This window comes from Drosophila willistoni (genome assembly GCF_018902025.1).
Source record: "Drosophila willistoni isolate 14030-0811.24 chromosome XR unlocalized genomic scaffold, UCI_dwil_1.1 Seg8, whole genome shotgun sequence".
Taxonomy (NCBI): domain Eukaryota; kingdom Metazoa; phylum Arthropoda; class Insecta; order Diptera; family Drosophilidae; genus Drosophila; species Drosophila willistoni.
Window position 1 is genome coordinate 1,904,015 of NW_025814059.1, and position 20,378 is coordinate 1,924,392.

The 20,378-nt window shown below is 36.3% G+C and overlaps 7 protein-coding genes across 7 annotated transcripts; 2 read left to right on the forward strand and 5 right to left on the reverse strand.

Annotated features, from left to right (window-relative positions):
- Positions 1-8,067: 8,067 nt before the first annotated feature.
- Positions 8,068-8,466, reverse strand: LOC124460771 (protein new-glue 2-like). Its single transcript, XM_047012357.1, has one exon. The coding sequence runs from the start codon at positions 8,464-8,466 to the stop codon at positions 8,068-8,070; it is 399 nt and encodes a 132-aa protein (XP_046868313.1).
- Positions 8,467-10,445: 1,979 nt separating this feature from the next.
- On the reverse strand, positions 10,446-10,889 carry LOC6645899 (cell wall integrity and stress response component 4). The gene has a single exon (XM_002068518.3). It carries the CDS (start codon positions 10,887-10,889, stop codon positions 10,446-10,448), a length of 444 nt encoding a protein of 147 aa, XP_002068554.3.
- A 652-nt stretch (positions 10,890-11,541) lies between these two features.
- On the reverse strand, positions 11,542-11,877 carry LOC124460772 (protein new-glue 2-like). Its single transcript, XM_047012358.1, has one exon. The coding sequence runs from the start codon at positions 11,875-11,877 to the stop codon at positions 11,542-11,544; it is 336 nt and encodes a 111-aa protein (XP_046868314.1).
- A 311-nt stretch (positions 11,878-12,188) lies between these two features.
- LOC6645901 lies at positions 12,189-12,996 on the forward strand. The gene is made up of 3 exons (XM_002068520.4): positions 12,189-12,495; positions 12,553-12,675; positions 12,740-12,996. The coding sequence occupies exons 1-3, from the start codon at positions 12,355-12,357 to the stop codon at positions 12,938-12,940; spliced, it is 465 nt and encodes a 154-aa protein (XP_002068556.1). The 5' UTR covers positions 12,189-12,354; the 3' UTR covers positions 12,941-12,996.
- Positions 12,997-14,180: 1,184 nt separating this feature from the next.
- LOC6645902 lies at positions 14,181-16,015 on the reverse strand. Its single transcript, XM_002068521.4, has 3 exons — positions 15,319-16,015; positions 14,560-15,256; positions 14,181-14,500 (listed from the first exon to the last, which is right to left on the reverse strand). Exons 1-3 carry the CDS (start codon positions 15,909-15,911, stop codon positions 14,387-14,389), a joined length of 1,404 nt encoding a protein of 467 aa, XP_002068557.1. The 5' UTR covers positions 15,912-16,015; the 3' UTR covers positions 14,181-14,386.
- An 85-nt stretch (positions 16,016-16,100) lies between these two features.
- LOC6645903 (cell division cycle 5-like protein) lies at positions 16,101-18,981 on the forward strand. Its single transcript, XM_002068522.4, has 4 exons — positions 16,101-16,256; positions 16,339-16,604; positions 16,665-18,103; positions 18,189-18,981. The coding sequence occupies exons 1-4, from the start codon at positions 16,212-16,214 to the stop codon at positions 18,893-18,895; spliced, it is 2,457 nt and encodes an 818-aa protein (XP_002068558.1). The 5' UTR covers positions 16,101-16,211; the 3' UTR covers positions 18,896-18,981.
- A 151-nt stretch (positions 18,982-19,132) lies between these two features.
- On the reverse strand, positions 19,133-19,686 carry LOC6645940 (RING-box protein 1). Its single transcript, XM_002068523.3, has one exon. It carries the CDS (start codon positions 19,574-19,576, stop codon positions 19,205-19,207), a length of 372 nt encoding a protein of 123 aa, XP_002068559.1. The 5' UTR covers positions 19,577-19,686; the 3' UTR covers positions 19,133-19,204.
- Positions 19,687-20,378: the final 692 nt, after the last annotated feature.

A 20,378-nucleotide genomic window follows, 5' to 3' on the forward strand; every position in this document is an offset into this window, starting at 1 on the left:
ATTAGTTGGCCAACCAACAAAACAAAACAAAACAAAACACAAAACAGCAAACAAATTCAAAATAACTATTAGCATTATCTTAATGCACAGATCAAAGAGCAAATTTTTCTTCTTCTGAGTCAGTAAACAAAAAATTTAGTCAATGAATATGTAATGACACCAAATGCAAAAATTTAAAAATGTATTTTTAATATAAGAAATTCCATCAAACATTCTAACACGTATGTCACATCACGGCTAATAATAATTGTAGAAGATGAATAATTCAACAATAATGGACACAGAAACAACAACAACAATGCAACAACAACTTTTTGATAAGTGCAACAGCTTATAATAGTAATAATAATAATGATGATAATAATAGGTTTTCAAATGATCAAACAATGAACAGTCAAAATCAAAAGCACAAAACATTTAACAAACAAAAAATAGTCAATTACAAACAGAGAAAATATATAACCAAAATGTATTCATATACACCGCAAATAATCATTTTATTGGCTTCCCATAAAGCTCAACTTAAGTGTGATTAAGAAATGAATCAGTTTAATCGATTTGATTCGAGGCATTCATGTTCATCAATATGTATGAAGGACAAATAGAGCAATCTAATGGACCTTTACCCAGAGATCATTGACTAGATCATTCAGTTATTTGTACTTAAATTGAGTTTTATATAGGGACAGTTATCGGTTCATGCGGCTTTTCAGATATCAAAAACACACACCTATTCATCATTGAAGTAAACATTAATTTTTTATTATGGAATATTGATATCATCAATTCAACTTTCATCATATCAACCAGAATGAACATAGCTTTAAGGACGCAGAGAACGAACATTTGCCATAAAGCACAAAAAGAGTTTTTCATTATATTTCACTTTATCAGCTGATCTGAACGGATTAGTGTTAGATGATGCATATCAACAAATGCAAAGCTTACTCTCACTCGGATTTGTCTTGGATCAATTGGAGGATCGAAACGACTTTTGCACATTCTACGAATGATACCTAAAAACGAAGGGAAAACATACAAATTATATATATATATCGGCTATAGCAACAGCGCATATGTATATGGGTATAAATTTAGTTTAATGGACCAAGCTAAAAATTTATTTATCGCACATCAAGCAACGCTCTCATGTACTCATTAACTACATACAACATACATCAAAAAGGGTAACCAAAAAAATTGCAAAAAAAAATTAAAATCACAAAAAAAAAAGGAAACGTAAAATGAAAAGAAGGAAAGAAAAGAAAACGAGATATTCATTTATTCAAAAAATCAAGCAAAATATCGCCTAATCATTAAACTATAAATACATACACTCACGTCACATTCGTAATGGTAACAATAATTAGTAAATTAAGTGTATTTAATTTATTAACAAAAACAAGAAAAAAACAAACAAACAAAACTATTGGATATGTGTGTGTGAATGTCTGAATAATGAAATATTACAACTACATACACATAAAAATTGCAATATACGATGATGGATTAACTTAAAAACATAAACTGAGATTGCAAAGATTCTTACAGTTCAAAATAATATTGATTACCTACCAAAAATATTCTAGTACATGCATCATTAATTAACTAACTAACACCAAAAAAAGAACCCACAGAAATATATGTATCTATCTCTTAATCTATCTGCCTATTTTAAGTTCTACTATCTGTCACACAAAGTAAACCTGTTGAGATTAAATAGTTTAACTAATGTTTCTAAGATTTCCGTGAATTTAGTTAAGATTCGTTTTATCAAATTTTCCATCGCTCTGTTTCTGATACAAAATAATCTAGATCTGGATATGATTCTCTTTTATGTTTATAAACACGTCTACTTTAATTGTCAGTCTCGTTTGAGCAAAACATTGAACACGTAGGTTCTTATAACATTTAAATTGTATTTTTTTTCCTATTGATCCACTGTCAAAATTTGTATATTAACAGCAAACACACGGTTCAAGCAGTAACTTAACTGATAGATAGATAGATAATGTATGAATCATTGAAAATTGATAATATTATTATATTGCTTGATAACAAATGGACAAACAATGAAATTGACGGATGTGCGACATAGACAAAGATTAGTTTAACGATTTTAACTTATCATTTGAGAACTTTTTTTCAAAAACTACTTGAAGACTTATCATATCTATCCGGTTTGGCAAAATATCCCAGAAATCGAATGATTATACTTATCAGAAACAGAATCATTGGCTATATTCATTTGTTATCGCCATTTAAGATTCAAGCTTTTGTTGGTTATCAATTTCTCATTGACTTTCACGCTATTTAATTTATGTTGGCTGTATGTACAAACATAACTAATAAACAATTTTATTCTATAACAATACTATATAATAAATAAAAACAAGAAAAACAAAAAAAACATAAATAAATACTATAACTAACTGTGCTATTAACTATAAGCATAATTAATGAATAACAACAGCAAACAAAACAAAAAAAAAAAAAAACAACCAAAAACAAAAAAAGTAATAACAAAATATATAGACAATTATCTCAAATAAAGAAAACTAATTAATTATGTACTCCTTAACTGTCATTCAACACTCAAGTAAAGAAATAATAATTTCATACTTAATATATTTCGCAGGTTTAGTTAAACAAATTGTGGTCTAAAATATTTAAAATTGAAACACTAAATATGTTATACAAATAACAATACTAATTTACATAAATTATATATACACATATATAAAATATATATTTAATAATATCCAAGTCGATGCAAATATTTACTAAATAAAATTAACTTTGTGTAGTACTAGTAGCACGTGAAAATCATTTTTTAAGAGGGCGGGCAGCATGACGGGATCAAAGGGATGAGCTAAAAATCGATTATTTACGGATTTTGCTCTACAAGAGTCAGGACTATCGATCTGCACTTAAGGATTTTTAATACCATGCCATATCAGTAAATCGAAAAACCCATAAATGGCCATATGACTCAACTAATTCAAGGACCATCAGTCCTTTGGTCGGTTTGCAGTCCTAGATAAAGCGCTTGGACTGACTAGTGTCAGATACTGGAATGTCCTTCGCAGCGCTAAGGACAAAAAGGTCCCATTGTTTGACAAATATTTGGTAAATATCACGAAGGTATTTTTAATGATCACAACGAATCTACTGTGAAGGACATCCCGATAGTCGGGCGGTTAGTCGAGATATCGAAGATTTTGTGATTTTCCTCATTATGTTAGCCACATAGTTTAATTTTGGACTTGTAACGGTTTTTAATTTAACGAACTCCAAAATTTGATATTTTAAAGACGAAAGTTGAACTAGAAAGTATGTAATGGACTTTTGGGCATTTGAATTTTTGAATTCAAGTGTCAGTTGGAATTTTTAAATTTAGCGGGCAACGATATTTGAAGTTTAACGACAAAATTCGTACTGGAGAAAATATGAAATACCATGCCAACAGAATTACTTAGTAGGCGGCTGGTTTAAATTTATTTTTCAATGCGTAACGGACTTTTGGGCATTTGAATTTTTGAATTCAACTGCCAGTTGGATAATTTGAATTTAGCGGGCAACGATATTTGAATTCAAAGCGGAAATTTGCTCTGGAGAAAATATGAAATACCAGGCCAACAGAATTAGTTAGTAGGCGGCTGGTTTAAATTTATTTTTCGATGCGTAACGGACTTTTGGGCATTTGAATTTTTGAATTCAACTGCCAGTTGGATAATTTGAATTTAGCGGGCAACGATATTTGAAGTTCAAAGCGGAAATTCGTACTGGAAAAAATATAAAATACCAGGCCAACAGAATTAGTTAGTAGGCGGCTGCTTTAAAATTATTTTTCGATGCGTAACGGACTTTTGAGCATTTGAATTTTTGAATTCAACTGCCAGTTGGATAATTTGAATTTAGCGGGCAACGATATTTGAATTCAAAGCGGAAATTTGCTCTGGAGAAAATATGAAATACCAGGCCAACAGAATTAGTTAGTAGGCGGCTGCTTTAAAATTATTTTTCGATGCGTAACGGACTTTTGGGCATTTGAATTTTTGAATTCAACTGCCAGTTGGATAATTTGAATTTAGCGGGCAACGATATTTGAAGTTCAAAGCGGAAATTCGTACTGGAAAAAATATAAAATACCAGGCCAACAGAATTAGTTAGTAGGCGGCTGCTTTAAAATTATTTTTCGATGCGTAACGGACTTTTGAGCATTTGAATTTTTGAATTCAACTGCCAGTTGGATAATTTGAATTTAGCGGGCAACGATATTTGAAGTTCAAAGCGGAAATTCGTACTGGAGAAAATACGAAATACCAGGCCAACAGAATTAGTTAGTAGGCGGCTGCTTTAAAATTATTTTTCGATGCGTAACGGACTTTTGGGCATTTGAATTTTTGAATTCAACTGGCAGTTTGATAATTTGAATTTAGCGGGCAACGATATTTGAAGTTCAAAACGGAAATTCGTACTGGAGAAAATATGAAATACCAGGCCAACAGAATTAGTTAGTAGGCGGCTGCTTTAAAATTATTTTTCGATGCGTAACGGACTTTTGGGCATTTGAATTTTTGAATTCAACTGCCAGTTGGATAATTTGAATTTAGCGGGCAACGATATTTGAAGTTCAAAGCGGAAATTCGTACTGGAGAAAATATGAAATACCAGGCCAACAGAATTAGTTAGTAGGCGGCTGCTTTAAAATTATTTTTCGATGCGTAACGGACTTTTGGGCATTTGAATTTTTGAATTCAACTGCCAGTTGGATAATTTGAATTTAGCGGGCAACGATATTTGAAGTTCAAAGCGGAAATTCGTACTCGAGAAAATATGAAATACCAGGCCAACAGAATTAGTTAGTAGGCGGCTGCTTTAAAATTATTTTTCGATGCGTAACGGACTTTTGGGCATTTGAATTTTTGAATTCAACTGCCAGTTGGATAATTTGAATTTAGCGGGCAATAATGATATTTGAAGTTCAAAGCGGAAATTCGTACTGGAGAAAATATGAAATACCAGGCCAACAGAATTAGTTAGTAGGCGGCTGCTTTAAAATTATTTTTCGATGCGTAACGGACTTTTGAGCATTTGAATTTTTGAATTCAACTGCCAGTTGGATAATTTGAATTTAGCGGGCAAAGATATTTGAAGTTCAAAGCGGAAATTCGTACTGGAGAAAATATGAAATACCAGGCCAACAGAATTAGTTAGTAGGCGGCTGCTTTAAAATTATTTTTCGATGCGTAACGGACTTTTGAGCATTTGAATTTTTGAATTCAACTGCCAGTTGGATAATTTGAATTTAGCGGGCAACGATATTTGAAGTTCAAAGCGGAAATTCGTACTCGAGAAAATATGAAATACCAGGCCAACAGAATTAGTTAGTAGGCGGCTGCTTTAAAATTATTTTTCGATGCGTAACGGACTTTTGGGCATTTGAATTTTTGAATTCAACTGCCAGTTGGATAATTTGAATTTAGCGGGCAATAATGATATTTGAAGTTCAAAGCGGAAATTCGTACTCGAGAAAATATGAAACACCAGGCCAACAGAATTAGTTAGTAGGCGGCTGCTTTAAAATTATTTTTCGATGCGTAACGGACTTTTGAGCATTTGAATTTTTGAATTCAACTGCCAGTTGGATAATTTGAATTTAGCGGGCAACGATATTTGAAGTTCAAAGCGGAAATTCGTACTCGAGAAAATATGAAACACCAGGCCAACAGAATTAGTTAGTAGGCGGCTGCTTTAAAATTATTTTTCGATGCGTAACGGACTTTTGGGCATTTGAATTTTTGAATTCAACTGCCAGTTGGATAATTTGAATTTAGCGGGCAACGATATTTGAAGTTCAAAGCGGAAATTTGCTCTGGAGAAAATATGAAATACCAGGCCAACAGAATTAGTTAGTAGGCGGCTGCTTTAAAATTATTTTTCGATGCGTAACGGACTTTTGGGCATTTGAATTTTTGAATTCAACTGCCAGTTGGATAATTTGAATTTAGCGGGCAACGATATTTGAAGTTCAAAGCGGAAATTCGTACTGGAGAAAATATGAAATACCAGGCCAACAGAATTAGTTAGTAGGCAGCTGGCTTAAAATTATTTTTTGAAAACTACAAATGTCTTCATAACTCGGCTATTTCGAGGATGATCAGGATGTTCGTTTGTAAGATGATAGTCCTTTATGATCCGCTTCGACTAACACTAAAGATCCTGGAATGTCCTTCAGGAAGCTGAAATAAAAGGGTTTTTCTGTTTAAGGAAAAATGGCAAATATCTCGCGAGTCCTTTGAAGGATCAGGACGAATGTGGTGTAAGAAAATTCCATACATCAAGGACCATGGTTGGTGCTAAGGACATCTCGATAGTCCTGCGGAGAGCAAAATATCAAGGATATTGTAGTTTTTTGCAGTTTTCTTTGTTTTCTTTGGTTCAATTTGGGACTTGCAAAAAAGGGAAAAATGCTTATAACTCGATCATTTTAGGGATAAGCAGGATGTCCTTTCGACTGATAGAAGTCCTTGTCAATGTGCGTCGATCGACATCAAAATGTCCTGGAATGTCCTTTGAAATGTTGAGAAAAATGACCTTTTCAGGAAATTGCATGTCCTGCTTTCTTAGACGCCCCAAGTTTGATGTTGGTTTCGATGCCAATCGATAGAGATCATCAAGGACTTTCGAGGAAACCATGGCTTTTTGGAGCTTAAGAATAAAAAGCAATAATACCAGGCCAACAGAAATAAAAAATTGAGCATTTGTATATTTGAATTTAAAGTTTTTATTGATATTTTGTACTGATCACAGCTTTCATTGTTAATTAAAATGAATTATTTAATATAATAAAATTAAAATTTGTATATAATATAAACATTATTAAAATGACGAGAACTGACATAAATGAGAAACTCGATAATTTTAAAGACCATTGAGATGTTCGTTGACCAGATTCTAATCCTTCATCCAACACCAGATCCTGGAATGTCCTTCGAAACGCCATAAATCGATCTTCTCGGGATAGACCACAACTTTTTCGTGCTGCCAATCTATAAAAATCCTCAAGGGCAACTTGTCCAGCTCTATTCGTGCTGGATCTTATGATTTTCGATCGAATTTCTCCGTAACTGGTTGGGGGTCTTGCAACATCAACGATTTGGTGGTCTCTGTAAAGAAATTTAAATAGAATCGTTGTTATTTGGTATAATAAAATATTTTATTTTGATGAAATCAAACCCAAGGTCCATTGAATGTTTGACTGTCTTAAGTTTACAATCATAAGAAATATTTTTGCCTGAAATTGCTTGGAAAATCTTTCATCTTGCCTGTATAAGCCCAAGCAAACCAGCTAGCCAGCTGGCTAACAATAAACAAATTCATAACATAGCATACTTTTGGGGTTGTCAGATTTTTAGAATTGAATTTGTTCTAGGCCAACATAACTACATATTAGTTGGCCAGAGCAACAGAAATAGACAGAAGGTAATATGTTTTAATATTTTTTCAATTGCATAACGAACTACATTATAACCATAAGTAGTTAAAAAAAATGCATACCTGCTGATGTTTCTCTTCGATGTATTTCGTAAAGGAGATCTGCAAAACCGATATCCTTCTTTTTTGAGGATTAAAAAGCTAGAAAATATGAAAACCAAACAATTAATAAAACTTAAATAGCTTAGTAATCGAAAGGTCCCTTCGCCAGATAAAAGTCTTTGAAGGTTTTCTGAAAAAACCTTTGATTTCTTTCCCTGCTTTAGGAGATGCGAATTCAGTGACAACATTTTTTTAGCCTTTTCAACCCTTCTTCATCCCTCAAATATTTGATCACTTGAGCATATTTTAAGATATATAACATATGACAGATATCGTCACTTAAAGACCTAACATAGCTGAAAATTGATGTCTGTTATTTACATTAAACGTATATTTGGTCAACTGCTACTCTATTTTCTCTAATTATTCCATTTTAAAGAAAATTTGAAGGACATTGACACTGTTTGGTGCAATTGATTTTCTTTTTTTTTATTATTATTATTTTCGATATGCTCTTTGTATAGTTTAGAAGCGAGAGAATCTTCCCTCCCTTCTACGGTTTAGGCGGTAACCACGCTCACGTACACGAACGCGCCTAACCACAGTTCCGGAATTATCATTATCCTCATCCTCGCGTCTTCTGTATCTTCTGCGACGATTTCCTCTTTCACCATTGCCTTCGCGGATGATAACCACACGACGACGACGACGGTGACGGCGACGACGATGATGATGCTTCTTCTCGGTGGTGGCTTCTGTTGTCGTGGTGGTTGTTGCATCGGTGGTGGTAGTGGTTGTTGTCGTTGTGGTGGTAGTAGTTGTTGTTGTTGTTGCTGTTGAGTCAGAAGCAGTAGTAGTAGCCGACCATGAGGACACAACGACTACGGCCAGAATGGCCAAAGATAGCAATAAGACTGGTCGCATTATCACTAGTGCAAAGACATAAGATAACTGATTTTCTTTTTTCCTAATATACGACTATTTATAGCAAAACTACTTGTTATTCCAAAAATAGATATAGATTCGCGACAAGAAGTAAATACGCTTGGATTATAATCAACTTGGATTTTCCCAAAAGCTTCGTTTGTGGCGAGCTGTGAGTCTGCATGGAATTAAATTTGAATTTACATTGTTCTCTTATTCTCTTCAGAAACAGAAGCCATAACTCAAATAACTAAATTAAAATAACTTGATCAACATTTGTTTGTTATTCTAAAGGCTTTTGTTCGTCCCCGGCAATAATAACAAAGATTCCCTGGTAATTTTCCTTTCTTTTAACAACTTGTCAACATATTTTATGTACATATACGATTGTACAGTTGGTTAAAAAGAGATGTATATTATGTACAACTGGTATACTTGGCAACAATTTGCATGTAAGATTGTAATAAGGTTCAATGTGCTGCTAATTCAAATATCTCTATTTAATATAAAGATATAGTTGGCTGTCATAATATTATTGTATAATGTTAGTTAAAGTCTAAAAATTTGTTTACCCTCAAGCATTAGGCTTTGAAAGGGTAATATTTTCTTTTACTAGCTAAATGTTATTTGCTTAACTGGCGCACCCTGCGTATACGCAATTCTTAAAAATTTCCAACTTTGTGAAACCTTTGGGAAATTTTAATTGATCTTTATTTTCGAATTGGAAAATTTATTTTCAATCTGCATTAAGGTCCCGAGAACTATATTTTTTGTCAATTTTCTCAAACAATTGTGATGTCGACATTTTTTAAAAAATCCTATCGAAATTAATTTTTTAATTATCCAAATTTATATTGCCATTTTAAAATATGATAAATTACGATTTTATTGGGCAAAATTTTTGGAAATCGGTTAGAAATTGACGAAAATACATTCTAAAGACAATAGGTGAAATCACCAAAGATTAGTTTAAAAATTTTTAAATATTCTCAAATAACTCCATCTTTTTGAATCTGTATTTTCAAAACCATAATCTCTGTGACTCGTTTGTTAGCGATTTTCATTTAAATTTCAAGTGTCACATTAAAAATCGAGCGTCTAATTGGATCTTCTATTTCATTTAAACTTATATTTAGGCTTCTTGATTATTATAGTCCCCAATGAGGGCATTGGCTTAATCCAGCACTGCGTATAAATTTTTGTGTACATTTAACACCTAATTTAAATAAAAACGAATTTCTTAGCAACAGAAACTTTTGTTAATGCCGATTCCACCTTTCAGTGGTTGGTTTTTTTTTCACCCTTCAAACCTTAGATAATGAATAGATTCGGTTAAAACTGATCACGAGTCGGGGTAAAAAACGATGCAGGCAAGCGTGGCTAACAATAACGTATACGCACGATGTGCCAGCTTATCCAATAATATTCGGATGATTGTTTTAATAATGGAAATGCTGACGTAGGTTACAAACATATGTATTAACATATTTCGAATAGAAGAAAATAAAAGGTACACGATGTAAAACAACGATTTTAAATTCATAAGAACAAATTGATATTTACATTAAATTTATTTAGTTATAGGGATATACTTATGAAAAATATTTCATGTTATTCACTCTTCGAAGCACACAATCATTTTGATGTGAAAAACATTTATAGACTTAACTTGGTTTTCCAAAAGAATTTTAGAAAGTGATCGATAGTGATCCCCTTTTTTTTCCAATCTTTTCTCAGCTTTCCAACTCGTTACATTTCATAACTTTTGTGGTTCATCATCTAAAATTAATGTATTAACTTTCTTAATGGGAAGATATCCTTTAACTTGTTTGATGATGATTTTATAAAGAAATTTCGTAAAACTTTCGAAACAGTGATTCCACCTAATAAGTAAAGACTGACCAACTCAAACTAACTTTAGATTGCTCAAATATGTATGTTTTTATTATTCAGTTGATTGGATGTCATTCAATTCGAATCTAAATGGCGGTCCTGCGCACTATAACACGGACACGACGACGGCGGCGGTTGCCATTTCCGTTCAAATTGCCATTGCCATTACGACGACCACCGCCGCGTCTGATGATGATCACACGCCTGCGACGACGACGACGATGCCTCTTGGTGGTGGTTTCAGTTGTGGTTGTGGCATCTGCTTCAGTGGTTGTGGTTGTTGTTGTCGTAGTTGCCGTAGTATCCGAGGAGCTAGAATCAGTTGGCGAGGTGCTGGATGAGTCGGATGGAGTGCTTGGACTGGTTGGACTAGTACTACTGGAATCGCTAGGAGATGTTGGAGTGGCACTGCTGGAATCGCTGGGAGTGGCACTGCTGGAATCGGTTGGAGTGTCCGCTGCGTTCACTGGGCAGGACAAGGCCACAAGTGTTGCTACCAGGAGCAAGCTAAGAGCTATAATCGGACGCATCGTCAAAGTAAATTTTTAGCTTTCTGAATCAAACGAATTTTTTTTCTGTCTAATCAACGGCGAAACCAAAGTATTTATAGGAAAGTTAATCCCTATTTAGCTCAATTTAGAAGTTTTGATCAAGACAAAAAAACAAATAAACGATAAAAACCAATATTTAACATCTTCAAATTGACTTTCGAATAAGAGTTTCAAGTATTACAGCAGATGTGTTGTTTTGTCTATTCAAAACTATCTATTTGCATTACTTATTGTTCACTTTCGTACAGATGAATAAACATATAGAGAAAGATGTATTGCTCAAAATCATTTTGGGGAAAAACCCAATCTTACACAGTGTAGTTTGTTATTATAGCATAGTTTTCGGCGGCAATTCGTTTTCAAGTAAACTACAAATATTATGGCATATTTTTGGGCATTTTCGACAAATTATATCTTAAACGTCTTGAGTTCAAGCGAATAACTGTGAAAAGGAAATGATAAACCTTCTACTAACTAATTAAGACTCATTTTATCTGATCAAGGATATGCTTCTGGATGCTTATAGACAATTGTAGACCATTTTTTTGTTTTTTTTTTTTGGTTTTAAATGTTCATTTTATTTTATTTATTAGGTACTTGTGTGTGAGTTGAGGGCAGTATTGACCTTGGCCTAGACGGCAGTGGTCCTGCGAACCACACGGACTACTCGCTTCTTTTTGCCTTTGCCATTGTTAACATCCCGAATGATGCGGCGGATGATGACACGACGACGACGACGATGACGCCTCTTCTTTGTCTTCTCCGTTGTGGTTGTGTCTGATGCGTCTGTTGTAGTTGTTGTTGTTGACGCATCGGTGGTTGTTGTTGTTGCGGAAGCACTAGTCGTAGTTGTGGTGGTGGTAGTTGTGGTTGTAGCTGTACCCGTTGATGTCGCCGCCTCCGAGAAGGTGGCCAAAGTTGCCAAGACTACAATAGCCGCACACAAGGATAGAGTCAAAGGACGCATTATATTGTTTGATTGGAGTAGTGGAAATGATGAAACCGTTTCTCGACTGTAATACCTTGAGGCTGGAGTGCGAATATTTATACCAAAGTCAATGATCCATCTCTTAAACAGGGAAGGCAGAGATCTTGCATTAACATGGAGACTGGGTTGTATTTTTAGCCCATTATTCCATGCGTCAAACAAACACAGATGTTAACTGGTCTTTGTGCATTTGAAAAATATATGATAAAAGTTTAGTTATTGTTTATACAATTTACTTGAATTCTTTTCATTTACTTTACATACCACATCAACGCACTTGGAATTATTACGTCAAAATTTTTGAAATTGTTTGTTTTTGTTATTTATTTGGGGAAAACCTCTTCGAAAGTCAGCCGCACAAACTCATCTAGCATATGTTACAACAAAATTTAAGTTAATATTTGAAAAATTCAACAAAAAAAAAAAAAAACCAAAAGAAATTCAAATCTATCTAAAATGTCGCAAATTATGGAGTTTTCAAAAATATGGGATCTTGGCGATTGGGATTCGCGGGCGATTAAGAACTACAGTTCGATATCGAAAATTCAAAAAGAGATTCGACGTGGCAATTGGTCGTACATTTGTCATCATCCAGAGGTAAGTGGACTCCTCCCTATTGACCATAAGACAGACTCTATCTCATTTGATTGCCAGATTCGTGCCATCATACGAGTTATACTACGTGAGGCCGTCAATATTCAACCCAAGGGTCAGGATATTCGAAAATTTGTGGCCAACTTTGTTAACTGCAACCAAAATCCGCTGCTAGTGCCCATGGTAAGGAGGATATGATAAATGCTTTCAATGAACTGACCCACAAAACATTCGTCTATCCCTTTAGATCAATGCCCAGTTGAAGTACGTTAATGAGCAACTGAAGCGCGGTCGCTGGGGCATGTATGATGCGGAAGGGCTATTCATGGAGAGCCAATCCACCCACTCGCTACTGTCGACAGCCTCCACTGAGAGTAATGTGCATCCTGTTTTGACTTACGCATTAGTTTTTAAGAAACCCGATGAATGTGACATTGATAATCCATAATTTTTAGATTTACTTTGCAATTTTTCGGCATACAATTTGTATCGTATCTCAGTTTATAGCAATTTGTTGTACATTCTTTATGAGTTGAGAAGCATTCGGTTCGTTAGATTCAGGCGGGCTCTCCGGCAGAGGCAACATTTCACTGCTATCCGTTAAAGTTGGTGGCCGAGGCGGACGATTCTTCTTTGTTATTCCGATAAGTGACTCCTCACGTTCCTTGGCTCTTAGATAATCATTGATCAGCGAAATCACATCATAATTATTTTCCCTTGGTTTTGTAGTCGGCTGTAAAGTAGTCCTATATTCATCCACTTCAGTAGTCCCCGGAACACTTGGTTGAGTCGTATTGATTGCTTCTGCTGCTACAATATTAACCATTAACATGGCAAACAGTGCACAATTAACGCACCTCATTTTATTAACTGTCGGCACTGCAATACGGTAGGCCAGACGCATTTTAAATATATATATACATATGTGTATATTCGGTCAATAATTATCAAAGCTAAAAGTTATACGACTCCACATTAAATGCTGGAAATTAAAATCTTATCTGTAATTGGATTTCCCCGCTGAGTGGTTATCACAGTCACCGAGATGGTCATTCCCAACTCTCTCCAATTCCGATTCTCTCAGTTTATTTTAGAATAATAAAACACTGAATTGTTTTCTGCCGATAACAACGTAATTTCCAAATGCTTAAAGTAGTACCTTCTTCAAAATTACCCATCAATTTAAATCAAATCGCGGTTAAAATTCAACTAATTTTAGAAAAACTTATTTTCTATTTATTAAATTATAAGATAAGATTAAAAGGGCATATCAATAAATGGTATATGTACATATAACTAAATAATGTAAACCGTTTTCATTGGGAGGGATAATGGGTCAAGATATAGCTGACATTGGACAGCATAAAAAGTGAATAGCTTAGCCAAAAATCGAGTAATCAGAAGTTTTTATTTACCTGATGACTAGCAGATACCTTTTAGCTTTAAAAATGCCTTTGGATTTCTTTGTTTTGGATAAGCCGGGCACGAGGCGACCGCAAAGGAACTTCCTTTCCTTACGCGTTTATACAAATGTTTGTATTTAATGTCAGTTCTCCAAAATTTTGAAACTTTCTCTTTTACATTACAAAATGAGGGATGTCTTTCCGGTTTAAGCAGATTTTAACAACTCGAATACATTATAGACTTCTTATTTTAAGATTAAAAATATTATGCCATTGTGGCATATATTAAGGGGGAAAAAAAATATTTATTGTTGTTTTTTCTTTTTTCGTAGATCGGCGAGAATTGTACATATTTTATATATAAATTGTTTGCGTACGCCATTATCCTGTTAATGTTTGTTATTTTATCAGTTACAAAATTTTCTAATAATGATTATTAGTCCCTGCTATTTACATCTGTCTTTATATGTACAACTCGAACGAATTCAAATTTAATCAAAGTCAAACTGATAGCCGCGATCAACAAAACTGAGACCACGCTCAGAGAAAGGAAAGTAATCTGCAAACACAATGTAGTCCCTGTAGTCGGCTGAGTTGTAAAGATTCTAAACGGAAACAAAATATTACTCATTTATAAGATATCATGATTTACGATTAAACTTACCTTGCTTTTTACAAAATCCTCAAAGCCACATAGCTCACAATAGATAAGCAATGGTGGTGTAAGTCTTAAATCTGGGCGATCTTTGCGTGGCTCTCGCAATTTCAGTAATTGCAGCGAGCGCTCTAGAAATTTGGGTGTCAATTCTCGGCAATACGATACATCCAAGAATTGCAGTCGTGGACACGACTCAATGAATTTGATTAGAAAGTCATCGTTTAAATTGGAACAATTGCGCAAGCAAAGCAAGCGAAGATCTGTCATTCTTGTGTAGCGCTCCAAATGATCAACCGAATGCGTCCAACTGCAGATGGCCAAACGCTGAAGTTTTTTATGCGTCCAAATTGGCAATTTGGCATTCCAACCGGGCTCCAGGGGCATGTAATAACCATCCACGGCAAAGCCAATGATGTTTTTCGCTTTTCTCTCCATTATTTCATAAAATTCATAAGCTAAGCAGTCATTCTCATCATAATTATCCACACTGACTTGTGGTTGATTGGGCCACTCTGTGTCCAAAAGAACAACCAATTGACGAAGTGATGGTAGTTCCAGTACCTCGTATAACACGGATTTTAATGTGGCCAAATTTAATTTAAGTGTAGTGAGATTCTTTAGACATTGAACACAATTGTCAAGACGGAGTTTACTAATTGAATCGTACATCCGTATATCCAGCACGCGCAGATCAACCAATTGGCTATAATAAGCAAATAAGAATTAGTGGAATATAGTGGATCAAATTTTGGACTATGGACATACTTGCATAGGTCATCAAGGTATTTCTGTTGTAGTTCATAGTCTTTATGCTGGTCATCGTACAAATGTAATTCTTGCAGTTGACGAAAATTTGACAGATAACGTCCTTGAATGGGAGTTGTAAGACGTAATCGGCGTAGATTTGGCAACATTTGTGCCATTCGCAGTAGGCTTTTATCCGAGGGATAGCAGTCCACATCTTCGGGTTCATAGTAGAAGCATGTAACCATCGGTAGCACGTAAATTTTCATGTCAGACAGATCCTTAAGCAAAGTTCGTAGGCAACTGTTCACAAACAATTCCTTAATATAAGGACGCATTAATTGTAGGAAGTATATTAAATCCTCAGAGTTGGGTAGAATTTCACGCCATTCGTCCAGGTCTAGGCAGTTGTATGAATGCGAATAACGCCATTGGGTCAAGCAAATACTTTGAAATCTTCGGCATACACGGGAAACAGCCATTTCTGTATGAAGGTCCTGCAAGCGCTCAAAGATGCAAGCCAAGCAGTCATCGTTCAGTTTCATGATCTGAGATGTTTCAATTTCGGCTTTCTTTAAGTCCGGCGTCTCCGGGGATGGTGAGGCAGCAGCCATGTTTCGTCAATTTCAATTTATTTGTAATATGTAAAATTAGCATTAAAATAATTATTTTTGTGCTTCAATCAAACAGCTGTTTACTGTTAGTGTTGAACAATCGTTTTACTGAAGCGGCAATGACAGTTAACAGCATCTATTGTGACCAGATTATCGAATATATTTTTGAATAAGTATTTATCGAGAGTATATTCCCATCACTAAGCGGCCGCCGCAGAAGCGAAAACTTACCGGAGATTTTTGCAGTTTTATTAATTATATTTGTTGTTTTGACGGTGGAATTACCAAAAGCCTAGCAAAATGCCGCGTATTATGATTAAAGGCGGCGTTTGGCGCAATACGGAAGTAAGTATAGGACACAGTAATTATGTTTTTGTTTTCGGTTCTAAACGTTTTCATATTTGCATATCCTCATGGTGCATGATAGGATGAGATTCTGAAGGCGGCTGTCATGAAATATGGCAAAAACCAGTGGAGTCGTATTGCCTCTCTGCTGCATCGCAAGTCGGCCAAGCAATGTAAAGCCCGATGGTATGAGTGGTTGGATCCCAGCATCAAGAAAACCGAGTGGTCACGAGAGGAGGATGAGAAGTTGTTGCACTTGGCCAAGCTAATGCCGACGCAATGGCGGACAATAGCACCGATCATTGGACGCACGGCAGCACAGTGTCTAGAACGTTATGAGTATTTGCTGTAAGTATTTCGTTTGAGGCACGCTGATTTGCTGGAATTAATTTCACATACTCGTTTCAGTGACCAGGCCCAACGCAAAGAAGATGGCGAGGATGGCATGGATGATCCACGTAAATTGAAACCCGGTGAAATTGATCCGAATCCGGAAACCAAACCAGCTCGTCCCGATCCCAAGGACATGGATGAAGATGAACTTGAAATGCTCTCGGAAGCTCGAGCTCGTTTGGCCAATACACAGGGTAAAAAGGCAAAGCGTAAAGCTCGCGAAAAGCAACTGGAAGAGGCTCGCCGTCTGGCCACACTTCAGAAGCGGAGGGAATTGCGAGCCGCTGGTATTGGTAGCGGAAATCGCAAACGGATCAAGGGTATCGACTATAATGCAGAGATCCCCTTTGAAAAGAGACCTGCGCACGGTTTTTATGACACATCCGAGGAGCATTTGCAGAAAAAAGATCCAGATTTTAATAAGATGCGTCAACAGGATCTTGATGGTGAGCTCCGCTCAGAAAAGGAGGAACGGGAACGCAAGAAAGACAAACAGAAGCTAAAACAGCGTAAGGAAAACGAAGTTCCCACAGCTATGCTGCAGAATATGGAACCAGAACGTAAGCGTTCCAAATTAGTGTTGCCAACACCACAGATCTCCGATCTGGAGTTACAGCAAGTGGTGAAAATGGGCCGAGCAAGTGAAATGGCCAAGGAGATTGCCGGGGAAAGTGGAATAGAGACTACTGATGCCTTGCTGGCTGATTATTCCATTACACCCCAAGCAGTTGGGGCGACTCCCAGGACGCCTGCCCCCTATACAGACCGCATTATGCAAGAAGCTCAGAATATGATGGCCCTGACACATACAGAGACACCACTGAAGGGTGGTCTAAATACACCACTTCATGAATCCGATTTCTCGGGAGTGCTGCCCAAGGCGGCAGCCATAGCCACACCAAATACGGTTATAGCCACACCCTTTCGCACACAACGAGAGGGCGGCGGTGCCACTCCGGGAGGGTTTCTTACACCAGCATCGGGGGCATTGGTGCCCGTTGCGGGCAAAACAGGAGCAGCTGCTACGCCCGCCCATGTCCGAGATAAACTCAGCATCAATCCAGAGGAAAGCATGGGTGTTACAGAGACACCAGCTCTGTATAAGAACTATCAGAAGCAGCTGAAATCGACATTACGTGACGGCTTGTCCACATTGCCTACGCCTCGCAATGATTACGAAATCGTGGTGCCCGAACAGGATGATAGCGAACCTATGGAGACGAGCCAAGAGCCAGCAATTGAGGATCAGGCGGATGTTGATGCCCGCATATTGGCCGAGCAGGAGGAAAAGCGTAAACGAGAGCTAGAGAAACGTTCACAGGTCATCCAGCGCAGTCTGCCCCGTCCCACAGAGGTAAACACAAAAATTCTACGACCACAGTCGGAGAAGCAGAACCTAACGGAGCAACAGCAGGCGGAGGAGCTGATCAAACACGAAATGATCACAATGCAGTGTAAGTATGGAAAAAAATACTAACAAGAAAACAAGAATAATAGTTAAATATACTATTTCGTTAATACATTTTAACTAATTTACAGTATATGACTCCGTAAAAGATCCGGTGCCCGGACAATCCCAACATAAATTGGAACAACTTCAGAGCTACTTCAAAGCGAATCCTTATGAAGAGATTTCTCCACAGGATCTGGCGCAGGCGAAACAAATGCTAGCTGATGAAATGGATGTGGTCAAGGAGCGTATGTCTCACGGCGAATTGCCGCTGGATGTCTATGCCCAAGTGTGGCAAGAGTGTTTGGGTCAAGTGCTCTATCTGCCCTCACAGCATCGGTATACCAGAGCGAATCTGGCAAGCAAGAAAGATCGCCTGGAATCAGCCGAGAAACGCCTGGAACAAAATCGTCGTCACATGGCCAAGCAGGCCAAACACTGCGGCAAGATTGAAAAGAAACTGAAGATTATTACTGGTGGCTATCAGGCCCGTGCCCAAGTCCTGATCAAACAGCTGCAGGATACCTACGCCCAAATTGAACAGAATACAATTTCACTGTCGACATTCCGATTTCTTGGCGAGCAGGAAGCTATCGCCGTGCCAAAGCGTTTGGAATCCCTTCAAGAGGATGTGCGTCGTCAAATGGATCGTGAGAAGGAATTGCAGCTGAAATATGCCAGCCTTATCGATGAACGTGACTCGCTCTACAATCAAATTGAGCAAATTACCGGTGTTCGACCCACGGCACAGCAACTAATCGGTCCCGATAACACGGAGGTGGACGATCATGAATAATATATATAAATATCAATAATGGAATTATGTTACTTTGACCGAATTAAACTAAAATAGATTTTACAACTGTACAAAGTTTCAAAGAACTACGCATAACTTCTTCGTATTCGTAGAAAGTAACAGAAAAAGAGGATTAGATTGAATATATCCTGTTTTAAATGGCATTCAAGAACTATTTTTTTTTACACGCCATGCTGAAGCAACCCCGTTGAATCGTACAAAAATAATAACTACAACTTAATTTTTGTATGCGTAAATTTATCTTCAGGCAATACAATTCGTAACTTCCTTCTATCCGTCTCACTCATGTTAATGTCCAGTGTTTTGATAGATCCACTCCTTGTTGTCCAATGGGCAGACTTTGCGACTCTTTAACCATCTGGCAATGCAATGGTAGTGAAAGGCGTGACTACACTGACCACAGGCCGGAGTGCAATCCTCCTTCTTGTCATCGGGACTAGCCTGGCATTCGATGCACATATCCATAATATGATTCCGGCAAATGGCACAATTGTCGACAGCCACATCCCATGACCACAGACCATGGACAACCCACTTCTTAACGGCGAAACGTGGTATTTGATTTGTCATGCCTTCGTCTGAAGCTGCAGCATCATTTAGTTCGTTCATCTCCTCTTCAACATCGTTGGGATCCTTCATCTTCCTGTTATCGTCGCTCATGTTGAACAAGTTAAAGTTTTAGTTTAATTTCAGAACTTTTTCTGGAGACCTTTTCACCAAAACTGAATTGGAACCAATGATTTCTCGGACTACTGAATATACAAGGCCTATTTAGTTATTGAAGGAATTGTTTTTCAAATGTCAGACACGATGTATGATAACTATTCAATAGGAAACATAAAAAAACAGTCAGTTTTTTTAAAACTTTAAACGATTTTGATACGATGTGTAATTTTGGTCCTCCAGTTATTCGATCTATATATACCCAAGGATATCACATAATAATTATGTTTCACTCGAATAAGTATGCTACACAAAGTTTTTGCTTAAAGAAGTATTCATAGCTTGATCAATTATAGGGAGATTTTTATGACTTTTGGTCACATTTAAGTCCTTGATCGATTGTTAGATTGATTTATGTAGGTCCTGCATTATGTATGTATATGTACGCTTTTAGAATTTAAATGAATTAGATTTCAAATGCACCAGCCAAGAGACATGCAATTTTCGTTTTTTGTTTTTTTTTTTTATTCAAGTTCATTAGGTGGAAAAACGTTTATTTCGATAATTTAAAAAATAAACAAAAATTTAGCAAAATACGCGACGATTGCGTGCGATCTGGTGCACACATACACATACAACTATTAATATTATTATTCTTGTTATTGTAAAATTATTTTGTTTTTTGTTTAGTCGTTTTTCTTTTTTTTTTTTTTTTCAATTGCCTTTTGCTTGATATCACCAAAGTTATCCAGTTATACATCAATTCGTCAAATCTTCAATTAGCAAATATTCGTAGTGT